Source organism: Neophocaena asiaeorientalis, unplaced genomic scaffold, assembly GCF_003031525.2.
Source record: "Neophocaena asiaeorientalis asiaeorientalis breed wild unplaced genomic scaffold, Neophocaena_asiaeorientalis_V1.1 scaffold229, whole genome shotgun sequence".
In the NCBI taxonomy this organism is placed as follows: Eukaryota; Metazoa; Chordata; class Mammalia; order Artiodactyla; family Phocoenidae; genus Neophocaena; species Neophocaena asiaeorientalis.
Genome location: NW_020174096.1, coordinates 2,408,723 through 2,424,607, shown reverse-complemented (window position 1 = coordinate 2,424,607; position 15,885 = coordinate 2,408,723). Strand labels below are relative to the sequence as shown.

At 35.7% G+C, this 15,885-nt stretch overlaps 1 protein-coding gene and 1 pseudogene across 1 annotated transcript in view; both read left to right on the top strand.

Annotated features, from left to right (window-relative positions):
• The window catches only part of CPLANE1 (ciliogenesis and planar polarity effector complex subunit 1), a 134,145-nt gene that overhangs the window by 2,032 nt on the left and 116,228 nt on the right, over positions 1-15,885 (top strand). The window contains exons 2-14 of the mRNA XM_024754652.1: positions 3,609-3,735; positions 4,731-4,866; positions 4,985-5,104; positions 5,505-5,737; positions 7,493-7,599; positions 9,013-9,169; positions 9,595-9,698; positions 10,720-10,902; positions 12,964-13,213; positions 13,380-13,535; positions 13,709-14,478; positions 15,017-15,225; positions 15,424-15,504. Of these exons, the coding sequence (XP_024610420.1) occupies positions 3,655-3,735; positions 4,731-4,866; positions 4,985-5,104; positions 5,505-5,737; positions 7,493-7,599; positions 9,013-9,169; positions 9,595-9,698; positions 10,720-10,902; positions 12,964-13,213; positions 13,380-13,535; positions 13,709-14,478; positions 15,017-15,225; positions 15,424-15,504 (2,587 nt within the window). The 5' untranslated portion in view covers positions 3,609-3,654. The remainder of the gene's footprint in view (positions 1-3,608; positions 3,736-4,730; positions 4,867-4,984; positions 5,105-5,504; positions 5,738-7,492; positions 7,600-9,012; positions 9,170-9,594; positions 9,699-10,719; positions 10,903-12,963; positions 13,214-13,379; positions 13,536-13,708; positions 14,479-15,016; positions 15,226-15,423; positions 15,505-15,885) is intronic.
• Positions 392-1,135, top strand: LOC112406018 (60S ribosomal protein L17-like; annotated as a pseudogene).

Here is a 15,885-nt window from a genome sequence, read left to right as displayed (position 1 = left end):
TTAATTTTATTTATGATTTTAATATTTATATTTAGAAATTTTAAAATAAATATTTGAAATTATTTATTTATTTTAAATAAGTTACTTAAAAATAAAGTGTCTAAGGAAGTAGTCATCTGGAATATTACCGTTCTGAGGAATTGAAAAACATAACGTTACAGTATAAAATATGAGGATGGTTAGCATCTTAATAGGTCATTCTGTGCTGTATTTGAATAGTCTTTCATTTAAAGCTTATTTTAAAAAATTCAGCTATTATTAAAGATGGCATTAATAATACCAAATAAATTCAGTTTTATTGGATTTCATAAACTAAAAAGAATTAGGAAGATAGAATTTTTAAAAAAAAGAAAGAATAAGGCTATAAAGTGGTCTGAAGTGACCTCTAAAAATGGTTCGCTATTCCCTTGACCCAGAAAACCCCACAAAATCATGCAAATCAAGAGGTTCAAATCTTTGTGTTGGTTTTTTTTTTTTGCGGTACGCGGGCCTCTCACTGTTGTGGCCTCTCCCGTTGTGGAGCACAGGCTCCGGACGTGCAGGCTTAGCGGCCCTGACTCATGGGCCTAGCTGCTCCTCGGCATGTGGGATCTTCCCGGACCGGGGCACGAACCTGCGTCCCCTGCATTGGCAGGCGGACCCTCAACCACTGCGCCACCAGGGAAGCCCTTTGTGTTCACTTTAAGAACACTCAGGAAACTGCCCAGGACATTAAGGGTATGCATATCCGAAAACCCACCAAGCGTCTGAAGGATGTTACTTTAAAGAAGCAATGTGTGCCATTTCATTGTTACAGTGGTGGAGTTGGTAGGTGTGCCCAGGACAAACAGTGCGGCTGGATGCGGGGTCGGTGACCCAAAAAGAGTCTTGAATTTTTACTGCGGATGCTCAAAAATGCTGAATTTAAGGGCTTAGATGTAGATTCTCTGGTCACTGAGCACAACCAGGTGAACAAAGCCGCCAAGATGTGGCACAGGATTTACAGAGCTCATAGTCGGATCAACCCATACATGAGCTCTTTCTGCCACATTGAGATGATCCTTACTGAAGAAGAACAGATTGTTCCTAAACCAGAAGAGGAGGTTGCACAGAAGAAAAAGGTATCCCAGAAGAAACTGAAGAAACAAAAACTTAGAGCCCAGGGGCTTCCCTGGTGGCGCAGTGGTTGAGAGTCCGCCTGCCGATGCAGGGGACGCGGGTTCGTGTCCCGGTCCGGGAAGATCCCACATGCCGCAGAGCGGCTGGGCCTGTGAGCCATGGCCGCTGAGCCTGCACGTCCGGAGCCTGTGCTCCGCAACGGGAGAGGCCACAACAGTGAGAGGCCCACGTATTGCAAAAAAAAAACAAAAAAAAAAAACTTAGAGCCCGGGAATAAATGCCACACAAAAAATAAATGTAAATAAAAGTAAAAAAAAAAAAAAAAAAAAAAAAAAAAAAAGGAATAGGCTGTGATTAAATACAACCGGGCCAATATCCAAATGCCATCATTATTCAAGATTTCACAATATTAAAAATTTTAAAAAGACTCAATTTGGAACAGTCACGAACTTAACATGAAAATTCAAATAGAGTACAAAGAACTTTTTTTCATGAACCACTTGAGAGTGACAACTGATGTTCTCTTACCCCTGAATATTTTAGTATGTACTTTCTACAGACAGGGACGTTTGCCTACATAACTGCAAGACAACCATCAAAATCAGAAAATTAACATTCATCTATTACAACCATCTAATCCTCAATTTTTCTTCCTATTCAGGTTTTTCCAATTGTCCCATATTGTCCTTTATAGTGAAAGGATGAAATTTACAATTACTGACTGCATTTAGTTGTCAAGTTTCCCATTTGGAACCAGTTCCTCAATCTTTTTAAAACTTTCATAAACTTGAAACTTTTGAAGGTTACAGATCAGTTATTTTGTAAAATGTCCCTCAGTTTGGGTTTGCCTGATATTTCCTTGTGATTAGATTCAGGTTGTGTTCCTCTGTACATATGTCACAGAGATGTTTTTCTCATTTTAACTATTAGGTGGCACGTGATTTCCGTTTGTCCCATTCTGATAATTTTCATTTTGATCACTAGACAAAATGGAATCTGCCTGGTTTCTTCATTGTAAAGTTACTTTTTCTCTTTTGTAATTAATGAGTATTTTATAGGGAGATATTTTGAAACAATGTAAATATACCATTTTTCATCATATGTTCTATTTATTAATTTACTTAATTATAATTATATGGATTCATGGTTTCCTATTTTATTCCATGGATTTCATTATTTATTGATTGATTTATTGATTGATTGGCGGTACACAGGCCTCTCACTGTTGCGGCCTCTCCCGTTGCGGAGCACAGGCTCCAGACGTGCAGGCCCAGTGGCCGTGGCCCATGGGCCCAGCCGCTCCGCGGCACGTGGGATCCTCCCGGACCGGGGCACAAACCCGTGTCCCCTGCACCGGCAGGCGGACTCTGAATGACTGCGCCACCAGGGAAGCCCCCTATTTATTATTTTTAAATATTTATTTATTATTTTGGCTGTGCCACGTCTTAGTTGTGGCACGCAGGATCTTTAGTTGTGGCATGCGAACTCTTAAGTTGTGGCACGCGTGAGGGATCTAGTTCCCTGACCAGGGACTGAAACTGGGCCCCCTGCATTGGGAGTGTGGAGTCTTACCCGCTGGACCACCAGGGAAGTCCCTATTCCATGGATTTTAAATCCATTGATATAATTGTTTTGATGCTCAAATTGTCCTCAGTTTGGTCTAAGGGATCCCTTTCATTATGGCTTCTGTGTCCTCACTGTGCCTGGCTCCAATACACTGTTCCAGGCTCTTCCACTGCGTGAACATCCTCCCAAGATTCACTCAAGAATGGACCATTCACCCAAGATTATGTATGCTTCCCTCGCCCAAATAGGGCTCTGACAAACTGTTCATGGCCTCTACCACAACTATCCCCACAACCAGCATGGGGACTTGCTGGGCATCTTTACTTCATATTATCTCAGGGCTTCATTTTTACGTCAACTAGTTTGGACTTTCTTACAGTTCTGTGACTTAGGGCAGTTTGACTGTTTATGTGGTGGTTGAAGGCTTCAAGAGTGATTATTCCATAGAGTAAGGTAAAAGTTGTATTGCCTTATATGAGCTAGCCTTGGGAAGTGCACAGCATCACTTCCATTTTACTCTTGGTCAAAGTAGTCAAAAACCACCCAAATTCAAGGGATGAGGCATAGACTAGAGCTCTCAGTGAGAGGAGTATTAAAGTCATAGTGTAAGAAGAGCATATGGGATGGGAGGTATTTTTGTGGCCATCTTTGGAAAATACAACCTGCCACACTGAGAAAATCAAATCACATAGAAACTATATTGTCAAGATGTTCTCCTAGTTCATGTTTATCTTCATAGTCTGAGAAATAACTTGTCGAAAAGCAAATACATTTTGTCTGACTATTCAAGATGAGATACTGAATAAATTGTCAGCATCTTACCTTAAAAAGAGTTAACTTGAGCTGATGAAAAAGTAATCTACTAGAACTTTATGAAAATTCTAAATTAAGATCCTCAGTAAGTATTATGGGCTATTATCATTTTTTTGTTTTGATTTTTACAGCATCTTGTGACCTTTGACTTAATTGGTCATTGATATCTCAGCAAGCATGGAGATAAGATTAGAAGTTTTGACTTCAACGAGTATCAAGCAGAAAAAACCCTGGCCACGAGTCTCCTGGTTGGGACAGGTAGGTTTTTCTTTAATCATACAGTATCAGTTCTAATATGTGTTAACTGTGTGCTTTGCCTCTAAGATCAAAGAATGTTCTGTGGCCTTCACAAAATACAATATCATCTGTAGAAGGATCACCTGCCTACTGAGCAGGGTTTTGTGTATTTGTGTGGTAACAGGCTGGCAGAGATGGGGAGGGAGCATCAGTCTTTCTGTGGTCTAATCAGAGTTGCCACCACTCTCATCACTCTCTTGCTCCTTTTCTCCATAAACTTGCTTAATCTTCTTCACAGTCCTCTGTTGCTTTGCTCTTGGAGACCTGGGATGATGTATCATCCTCACTGTCATCGGCTGTGCTCTCCTGGGAATGCTGGGACATAATTTCTTCACCCTGCAAGTCCCAGTTTTTGAGATTGCGCAGCCAGAAGACCTCTCTGCAGTTGTTGAGGATGAGCATGACTTTCACTCTGCAAACTAACAGCTACAGGGTCTTTTTGAGCAAAAGCACACGTTTGGTGAGTTTCGTGTCCTGGTGAATCTTGGAATGCCCACACAGGTGATGAAGCAGCGTGGTGTCCAACTGGAAGGTTTCCAGTAAGCTCAGATCATTTTCTCGATGTTTTCTAAAACTGAAGTCTAGGAGCAGCATGACACTGCTTCAGAAATGAGAAGCCATGTCTATTTTAATCTAAGTAGGTAATTTAAAACTTACCCATACTACTGTTCAGATTAATGAGATAACAGCAGGTAACTCAGTTTGGGCTAGCAGAATTGGAAGACACTCCTATAATTTTAAACTCCAAAGAAATATCAGTGCAACTGTTAGGTCATCCTACCTAGTAATTCTAGTAAGAGGTACTTTAAGATAGAATGAAAAATCTTCAGGTTACAAATATACAATCTTTCTTAAATGTCACTTTGTTTTCTTTTCTGGGATAACTTACTTAGGTAAGAGGCTGAATTAACTTCTGGCATCTCTTAAGTCTGTCTCTCACATGTTTCTTCTCTTAGGAAAATGAAGCTGTTTTTCTTTTGGATGATAAATTCATAAATGAAATTAATTTGCTATCAGGAAGGACAAAGAAGAAAATTCCCAGTCTCCAGCCTTTGATGAAGGATGTTACAGTCCTAACAACGTCCAGTAATGGTTAAGTAGTACTGATATTTTCAAAAGACTAGATTAACTGTATTTTTAAAAATAATTTTGGGAGTAATATTAAGGGAAATGTTACATTATAAATATTGCGTTTCCTTTTTGGAAGCAGACGCCTGGCTGGCTGGGGTACTTGCTACAGGGGAGCTTTTCCTCTGGAACAAAGATCAAGATTGTTTGAAAACTATACAAGCAACTGAAAAGCCTAAAGAAATGATTAAAGCTGCAGTAGGTGGGAGATTTTTATTTGTTTAAATTGGTTTAACTTGATATATAGCAGAAAAGAAATACATCTCTGTGTAAATATATATATCTGTATATATATGTATTTTTCCTTATATCTGTAAGTATTTTTTTGGTGGTGTTTATTTGTGACAATTGGGTTCATCTTGAAGAAGAAAAATCTGGCATGCCTTACATATCTGTGATAACAGTGGGTTCCTAATATCACATATGAGTACATGATAAATGTTATTATAATTTGTACTTTTAGTTTATTACTAGTGCCTTAGTTTTACAGTCTGAATGGAAACATCATTTAGGTTCCTTATTGTCAGAATAGATAAAATTTGTACTTTTTTGTGGGAATTCAGACTTCAGAGGTGTAATTACTTTTTTTTGTTGTTTTCTAGCAAGCTCTTTGAGACTGTACTTGTATGTATCTGGCAATGGGAAAAGAGTTCTGCTTATAACTCCTTCTGGATGCATATTTCTTTGGGAATATTTGGAATTCAAGAATATCTTATCTTCTAAAAGCCCTTCATTGGTGGGCCAATGGTCCCAGATCATACCTGAAGAAGCAGTTCATTTGCCTTCCACTGAAGATAAAGAAGCTGTAGTGCATGCTGTCTTTATAAAAAATGAGGTAAAATCCAAATCAGGCAGGGTATTATAGAAGTGGTGGAGATCTCAGACTCTAAGAACAGACACCATCTGGGAAGCTGTTGAGCAGAGTGTGTAATGGCATAGCTATATATCTCCAGGCATCATTAATTGTCACAGTAATGGTGAAATTATCACGGAAAAGGTATTTTTATATTTCTTGGTCACATTTTAAAAGATGTGTATTAAAAATGGTTTGCACTTAGAGCTTCCTAGTTATACTTTTCCCTAGTTTTAGAATATAACTAATTTTGTAATAAAGAGAAAAGCAAATATCGTATATTAACGCATATATGTGGAATCTAGAAGAATGGTATAGACGATCTTATTTACAAAGCAGAAATAGAGACACAGATGTGGAGAACAAATGTATCGATGGATACCAAGGGGGAAGGGGGTGGTGGGATGAATTGGGAGATTGGGATTGACATATATACACTTCTAAATATAAAATGATAACTAATGAGAACCTATTGTATAGCACAGGGAACTCTACTTGGTGCTCTGTCGTGACCTAAATGGGAAGCAAATCCAGAAAAGAAGGGATATATGTATACATGTGGCTGTTTCACTTTGCTCTACAGCAGAAGCTGACACAGCAGTGTAAAGAAACTATATTCCAATAATAAATAAATAAATATTTGTTGGATTTTTAAAAAGCTAGAATTAGTGATATTAAGTAAGCCATTTAATTCCCAGGAAATAACACGTTCATTAACTAAAAGCATTCAGAATAGCTGCATGATACTCTTTGTATGTATGGACCAACATTTTATTACCCAATCTACTATTGTTAGAAATTGCATTTTGAACTTTTGTCGTTTTCCTCCACCCCCATGGGTTGTGCCCTAACTTAAATAATATGTAACTATAGGGACTTCCCTGGTGGTCCAGTGGCTAAGAATCCGCCTTCCAATGCAGGGGACGTGGGTTCGATCCTTGGTCCCACATGCTGCAGGGCAGCTAAGTCCGAGAGCCACAGTTACTAACCCTGTGCTCTCTAGAGTCCATGAGCCACAACTAGAGAAAAGCCCATACACTGCTATGAAGATCCGCATGCCACAACTAAGGCCCAACACAGCCAAATAAATAAAATTAATTAATTAAAAATAAATAAATAATATGTAACTGTAAAAGAAGAGAAAAATAAATATATTAGAATATTTCCAGTTGTAGCCAGAGTAAAGCCCGTGTTTTCTTAAGAGAGTAAACTGCACCTTGATTTCCCATTTGAGATATGCCTGTGGCTCAGAAATTAATTACTTAGTCTTTAGCTTAATGTTCAGCTACATGCTAAGAGTAAACATATGAGCAGGCTCTTGATATGTTTCATTTATTTTATTTATGATGAGAAACGTGGGGTTTTTTTGTTTGGTTGTTGTTTTTTTTTGCTGTTCTTTCAGGGATTAGTTTATTTTATTTATAGTTTAGTTAGTTTATTCTATTTTTTTCCTTGTTGGTTATTTATTTTAAACATACCAGTGTGTATATGTGAATCCCAAACGTCCTAACTATTCCTCCTCCCCACCCCCCCCCGGTAACCGTAAATCAGTTCTCTAAGTCTGTTTCTGTTTTGTAAATAAGTTCATTTGTATCATTTTCTTTGATTCCGCATGTAAGCTATATCGTACGATATTTCTCTTTCTTTGTCTGACTTCACTCAGTATGACAATCTCTAGGTCCTCTTGATTTATTTTCAGATTAATTATATACTAAAGTATATTAAATTTATCTACAGTTATTTGGAGACTGCTGCTTGTGTTCATTTACTTTCTATTCCGGGGAATGCCTGAAGTTAACATTTCTAGCAATTCGGTGGCATGAAAATGTATTCACATCTATAAGGTGAGGTAAATGTTTCCTTCTTCTTTAGTTCCCCTATCAGGGATTGAACCTGTGACCCCTGCATTGGAAGCATGGAGTCTTAACCACTGGACCGCCAGGGAGGTCCCTCTATCCCTTTTAAAACATTGTTATCTTTTGGCCCATAAATACATAACAAGATTAGTAAGTGAAATGTGAATATCAACTTCTGAGGCTTTACAAATTCTTTCTTCCTGTAAGTATTGTTCTGTTTCTTTACTTTTCATTTTGAATGTCTATTATAGAAAGTTTTTCTTGTTTTTATTTTATTTCCCTTCTTGGAATCAAGAAAACATAAAAAGTAAGGCAGACAGACTATGGTCTTACTTGTCTTAAGACTATAGAAATAACTCCTTTGAAAAGTAATTCAATTGAATTTTTTAAAAATAAATTTATTTATTTAATTTTGGCTGCATTGGGTCTTTGTTGCTGCACACGGGCTTTCTCTAGTTACAGTGAGCGGGGGCTGCTCTTCGTTGCAGTGCATGGGTTTCTCATTGCAGTCTCTTCCCTTGTTGTGGAGCATGGGCTCTAGGTGTGTGGACTTCAGTAGTTGTGGCTCGTGGGCTCAGTGGTTGTGGTTCACAGGCTCTAGAGTGCAGGCTCAGTAGTTGTGGCGCACAGGCTTAGTTGCTCCACGGCATGTGGGATCTTCCCAGACCACGGCTCGAACCCATGTCCCCTGCATTGGCAGGCGGATTCTTAACCACTGTGCCACCAGGGATGTTCCAAATCAATTGAATTTTGAAAAGGAAATAACTTGAATTTACTACTGTACTTTTTAAATGCTCAAGTATTTTTTCAATTAAAAGTAATTTTATTTATTTTAAAAAGCCCAATGAAATAGAAAGAATGCGTTAAAAGCATATAGTGACTAAGATTTAGCAAAATAGTGAGGTTTTTTTTTTTCTGTTTATTTTCTTTATTTTTTATGCTAGCAGTACTCTATTTGGGTGTAATTTATATAAAATAAAATGAACAAATCTTAAATGTACAACTAGGTGGACTTCGATAAATGTACATATGCCTGTAACCATCCTCATATCAAATATAGAACATTGTCACTATCCTAAAAATCCTCTCTTCTCACCTATTTAATACCTGTAAAAATGTTTGTAATAATGTAGAAATATGTGTATCTAAACTTTTAATGGATGCAGATGTTTTTGGGGCTGGCTACAGAACATGCCATTATTAATAAAACTCTGATATGAACCTTGTTTAACTAGCAATTGCTCTTTTGTGTCCTGGATGAAACTTGTGAACAGCTGCTACGAGACCCCAAATATATGTGCACATGTACGAATTTAGTTGGACCCTTTAATTTTTTGTAATGAAGTGTATATTAATTTAAAAGTTACTATACTTTCTGTTTTCAATTATTTCACTACTTAGATCATTGACATACCATGTTCAGTGGGCACAACAAGATTGCCTTCTGTGCAGTCTGATTCCTAAATGTGAATCAGTAAAGTCAAGAGGAGCTCTAATTTCTGCATTTTCAAGAGATGGCATTACCCTGGCAGTAACTCTTAATCAGAAAGACCCAAAGGTCAGTAAATATAATCTATCTTGGAAGTAACCTGTAAAAGAGAGAGTTTAGTTCAGTTTTGAGATTCTTTTCCCCCCGAGTATAGTTTTTTTCCTTAATATTACTTTATATTCTTTAAATTGGTGTTTTCTGATCCACCTCGACATTGTAAATTGGTAAAGTTATTTACATTAGCTGCTGTAATTTTCAGAATTTGGCCTTCAGAGGTGAAAAGAGGATAATGGAAAAGGAAGAAAGAAGGGCAAAGTGGTAACTGATATTCTTAAAATGTAGTATAAAAGAGAGAAAAGTTATAGGTGGTCAGTATTATCTTGCCAGTTGGCAAAGACTAGGTAGTTCATTAATATAATAGATCTCTAGGTCTTCAGAATTATAAGTAAAATAATTTTAATGGTTTTTTTTAATCTTTTTTTTTTTCTTTCTAGGCAACTCAGGTATTATTTATAAACACACTGAATTTTGTTACACTCTGTGGTAGCCTTAAAGGATGTAGTAATAAGAATCCTGTGGTTCCAGCTACACTTATCAGGTAAGGGTTCTTTTGTATTTCTAAATAGTGTTTTTATTTTCTTTTTTAATAGTTTAATAAGTTTAAGGCACTGATAATTCAGTAGGTGTCTAAATAGATATTTAGATAGTTGATGTTATCTTGGGAAGAGTTGAATTATGACTGGGTAGAGAAATACTGGGCTAAGTTAGGCTGAAATGAAAAAACCTGGGTTGGGAAGACCATTATATTACTCAGGCTGAGGTGTTTCTAGCTTTTTAAACAAAGTTAGCATTCTCTGCATACGGGTGGATAGTACCATAAGTGGTGATTTTGGATGGCACGTGGACCTATGGAGGATTATAGAGTAGGAAAATTTCCTCTTGGATCCTCCTAAGTTCCTATTCTGAATTGTTTTCTCTGCTGCTCTCTGAATTTCCAAAGTTTTCAGGTTCATCCAGCCTTGCCTTTTTATTTTCTTTCTCTCCCCAAAGTTTCCTTTCTAGAAGTATTACTAGTCTCAGTTCAGTGGTCTGTTTGACTTAGGGTGTCCATCATTCACGTGAGGAGGAGCTACTTTTTTGTCTCCATGAAAGAAACATTAATATTATCAGATAGTTAAGGAGTAGTAAAGATGGCTTTAAGAAGAGGGAGTCTGCTACTGAGTGGAACTCTGGCAGGCTGCAGAGAAGACAGGCGTGGTATTGACCTTCAAATCTACCAGATCTTAGTTTTGGACACTACTAGGATTAGAAGTTGTTCTAATTATAATGTAAGTGACAAAAACTTTACTTTGTTAGGTCTTATTTTCATCTTATGATTTGCTTATGAATCTAAGTAAATTTCTAATTTGTATGTTGTATGGAGTAGATGTTTATGAGCAAACTCCTTTTTTCTTACCTCTTTTTCTGGGAAGTAAAATACATGAAATGTATGTGACGTTTGCCTACTATTCATTCTTTTGACCTTATTTTTTGAAGCGTCTCACCCCTTCTTGGCCATTATAAATTGTCAAAGACATTGTAGAGAGTCCTTTCTAAACATATTGTCTTGCTTTTTCTAGGTCCTACTGGGTAGGTGATATCAGCTGGACTCATGATAGTCTTTTTCTGGCTTGTGTGTTAAAACGTGGCTCCCTGGTTTTATTGACCTGCCAAGGTGAATTGCTAACGTTAATTACATTTGGTTGCTCTATAGAATTTGGGCCAGCAGAATTTATTCCTCTTCACCCACTAATAACATATAGGTGAGACATTTGGATTGTTTTAATTTATTTACAGAAGTTTTTCTCTTTTGGTATTACTTTGCTGTGTATTTTTTTAATATAATTTCATCTTTCAAATTGTCTTATTCTTTCTTTGAGTCTGTCATCTCAATATCCGCTTCTTATTTATAGTTTTCTTCTGTTTCTTTTTGTGGCTTAATCCTGGTGAAAATTTGACATGGTGACTATGTAAGTATATGTTATTTAAATATGCAGTAGCACTAAAAAAAGTAACTTCTTTGATATAAAAATTAATAGAACTGTGATATATCTTTTATTGTTTCAAAAGCAGAGCACTTAGATAAAAATTAACTTGGCATATGTATCTACTTTTCTCCCAGAGGGAAAAAGGAGAAAAGTTGTTGGAAATGGGTAGTAGACTTTAGAATTTAGCCATATTTTAATTTTTAATTGTGAGATCATGAAGCATTTTGGCTTTGGAGTCAGAACAAGAGTCAAACCTTGCTTCTTCTACTTACTAGTTGTGTGACTTTGGGTAAGTTATTCTTAAGACTCTGTTTCTTTTACTGTGAAATGAAGATGACAGTAATAATCTCTTAGAGTTGAGGGAATGAAGTAGATAATAAATAAATTATAAATTGCTTTAACACAGTTCTGGCATAAAATAAGTGCTCAGTAAATATTTGCTGTTATTGATGTTGATATTATTATATATGGCTAGACACCTATTTACAAATCAGAAGCATTGGAAAAGGTCTTTGAAATTAATCCATTCCCTTTGCTGTATAGAAAAGAAACTGAGGAGGGATGTGTCCTTGATTATATTTAGCAAAAAGTTTTGCTTAATTTTTAGCAATAGAAAATTCTGATGGAAAAACTTGTCACTTTGTGCAGTGAAAGTGTTTTTCCTTATTTCTTATGGTCTGATTCATAATTGACTTAAATTTCCTCACATTTTCCTTTAAAATTAGTATTTAGGGCCTTTCAAAATGGATTGCTTTTTTTGATTACAAAAGTAATACATATTCATTGTTTTAAAAAAACTTAAAAATCAAATGTTACAAAACTAAATAATGTAGAAAGTGAGACTTGTAATCCTATTCCTCAGAGATAACAATTTTAGCATTTTAGTGTGTTGTCCTCTAAATTTAAAAATTTTATATAACATTTATAACAATATTTTTTTTTTTTTTTTTTTTTTTTTTTTGCGTTATGCGGGCCTCTCACTGTTGTGGCCTCTCCCGTTGCTGAGCGCAGGCTCAGCGGCCATGGCCCACGGACCTAGCCACTCCGTGGCATGTGGGACCTTCCCGGACCGGGGCACAAACCCATGTCCGCTGCATCGGCAGGCGGACTCTCAACCACTGCGCCACCAGGGAAGCCCCATGGAGTCACTTTTTAATGGTTTTATAAATTTCACAGCATGTACATTCTGAAACCAATCTTCTGTTGTGGATCATTTGGCTAATAAAATCTATATTTGATTCGTTTCCTAACCAGAAAAAAAATTATATTTTTGCTATTCTCTTTATAGTTATAAAGCTCCAAAGTTAATAATCAGTGATATTAAGTAATCACCACCATAACAATAAATAACTACACTTATGTGGAAACTCAGTCAGATTTAATCTTAAGCTGATAAAATTATACTTATCACCATCCTCTCCAGATGTCCTCTGTTTCTTTTCTTTCTCCTCCTTAATAAATACACTTATAGCTCCTAATTATATTCTTATAAGTATATTTAAATAGATAGTAAGAAGGAAAGGTAACTAACTCTTCAATAGTAAAAATGAACTGCCTCAATTATTTTCTGGAAAAGGTTGTATAAAACTAGGTTAAAAACAAGACAGAGTAAGTGCCACAATGCTGGGAAAATTTTAAAAAAACACATAAACCTCTGTATTATTTAATCACTTATGTTTTCCTCATAGATATATGCACATTTAATATTTTTGCATTTAATTTGCTTGCATTTTCATCATTCTGGAACTTTTAATTGTTTTTTCTTTGGAATAGCATAATTGTTTCCTTTAAGATTTTTCTCTTACTAATTCTTGAATTTTGGTGTTTGTTTGCTAGACCACAGCAGTTTACACTTCAAGATTCAGATAATTCTGTAGATTCATCAGCTTCTGATAGTGACCCTATGAGACAGAGATTTTCTATAAAAGCACATTCACGGTTACCCTACCTCATTATTTCTGATGGATACATGGTCACAACCCTTCGATTTCTTGATAATCTGTCTCCATCAGTGCTCATGAGATCCCTTCTACTTGATTCAACACAGAGGCTTGAGAAAACATACCAAAGTTTGATATTGTCTAAGGTATAGTGCTTTTTGGTACCATTAGTAAAAGTTGACTTCTTAGTTCTTTCAAATTTAAAACTGTACTCACAGCCTTGGATTGTATACAGTTATCTGTAGATGTTTTAACTGTTTGTAGTACAATTATCGACAAAATTTTGCTCTGGAAATCTTTTTTCTTCTATAGCCAAAAGGCCAAGGGCTGAACTTGCAATCACTGGATTCCCTAAGATCTAGCTTGTTAAAACACCACGGAAATGAAAATTTAGCTGATTCTACTGTTCCCAGATTCTTGCAGGCAGAAGAAACAATGAAGTTAAATGAAAAAACAGCAGATTTGCAGGTACTTAGTAACAATGTTTTATTTACTTTGAACAGTTACGTATTGACTTTATTCCAAGAAACATATTTTCTTTTTCTTTCATTAAAGGGAAGAGAAATTTGAGAGCACTAAAGTGATTCTACTTGTAAGGAATCAAATGATATTAAGTATAATTTTTTTCACTCATGTTTTAGGGTTTTGAAGCTGAAGAAACTAATGAAGGCGAACATTTTCCAAACAACTTATTTTCTTTTTGGAACCAAAAGAATGATCTATTGTTTAGTAGTGCCAAAGAAGGAAGACTGGAATTTGCATCTATGTTTGATACCATACATGCAAAAGATAATACTGAGGAGACAGATAAAACTGTTACAGAACTGCATTCTGTCCAGAAAAATCTCCTTGCAGCATGGACTATAGGAATTTCAAAAAATGTGACAGAAAAAAATTTAATGTTAAATTACACAGTAGTTTGTATCACTCATTTTTTGTACATTCTTCAATTTATAAAATGTCCTTTCCCCAAACTTGATCTTTTTTTAAGCAAGAGCCCAAGACATAATGCATGGGTACTTTGTATCTTTCAACTTTTTCATCAGTGTTTATCAATCCAGTACTGGGATATGAGATACAGACAAGATGTAGGACATTTGGTAAAGCTGACCTCAAATACTATAAAGCTTTTGCTGACACAGCAACAACAGAATCAGTTATTCTCAAAGAAGCTTTTAGCCTGTTTTCATTTACTCAGAATGGTAGCTGATCATTTAAATGGCGTATACAGTCTTCAACCAGAAGTTATTTCAGCATCAACTGATGGAAGTAGAACAGCAAAGCAAGACTCATTGGTGGTACCCATTTTTCAAATGTTTCAAGATAGTGGTGCTGGGAAAAACTGGTCTTGGAATTCGTCTTTCAAGATTCGTCCTCAAGTATTAAACTTTGTTCAACAGCCAGGACACAGGTATAATGACTTTAATATTAGGAGACCATCAGCTTTATAGATTTTTCAAAATTGAGATATAATTCCCATACTGTAAAATTCTCCATTTTAAAGTGTACAATTCAGTGATCTTTAGTATAGTCACAGGCTTGTAGAACTATTAGCACAAATTCCAGAATATTTTTATCACCCTCAAAAGAAACCTTGTACCCATTAGCACTCAGCATTATAGATTTTATGTTATAGAATTTATGCCAGATATTATTCAACACATATATTTTATTAGTCTTGGGCATCCATGATACTGTTGAAGGATTTTGGTTTAGATAAGCACTATAGAAAAATGACCACAGGTACATAAAGCATTTATGAAAGTTTTAAAAATACGCATTTTTTGATCAGCGGACTTTGTGCTATATTTAAATCTGATCAGTTTGTATACATGTTATTACCCCAGTGAAGAATACATGCAGAAATAAAAAGGCTAATGAGGAGGCTGTACTCATTCTTATCCCTAGTCTGAAATTTGATTCTTATGATTACCTAATTTTGTGTGCAGATTGATTGTTCTCTGGAGAGTATTGTACAGAAAAACTTTATGGTATCAAACACAATTAAGTCAAAGAGTTCCTGAAGATGACATACAGTTAACTGAAAAGATGACACATGAAGCATCTACTGTCAAGTCCCTGTTATGTCATATACAGGCTAAATTGCAGACTGCTGGAGTTCTCTTGAACCAGACCTTAGAACTTAAATCTATCAATGGTCAGTATCTTATAAACAATTTCTAACTCCAGGAATAAGTGATATAGTTAGTTGGACTTTGATTTTATTAATTGGTTGCAATTATTTGCTTTTCAAAATAATTTCTGGTGGAGTTGTATCCACTAAATTTTAAAACAAGTACATGTTTATAAAGGAATTTAATTAACCAGCACTAATTTTTGGTTAAAAACTTTGTAGGGGAAGAGTGTTTCCTATTAGGATCATATGAAAAGTCTGTTCAACTATGGAAGAAAGCTCTTCAAGAAACCCAAGAGAAAGGTAGGGGAGTGTTAAAAAATAATATTTGCCATAATATTGGTAGGACCATATTTTAGCATGCTGTTGAGCTTCAGAATTATTTCAGATTTCTGAGTGCTCACCATTTCTTAATGCTCAAATCGAATACATATTGTAGGTACCTTTACTGTCAGAAATAGTTATTTAAAATTATTCTTAGTCTTGGAAATTGTAGCACCAAGAATTTTTTCTGTTATCCATAGATAAGGCTCCTCTGTCCTTTTTTTGATTAGTGATGGAACCTGTGATTGATTGTTGATAGGGAAAAAAATGAGACTTAATCCCAAATTTAAAAAATATATATTTTGTCATTTAGTGCACTGCAAGTATCTAAATGAGAAACTATGGGTCAGATAATTTGTC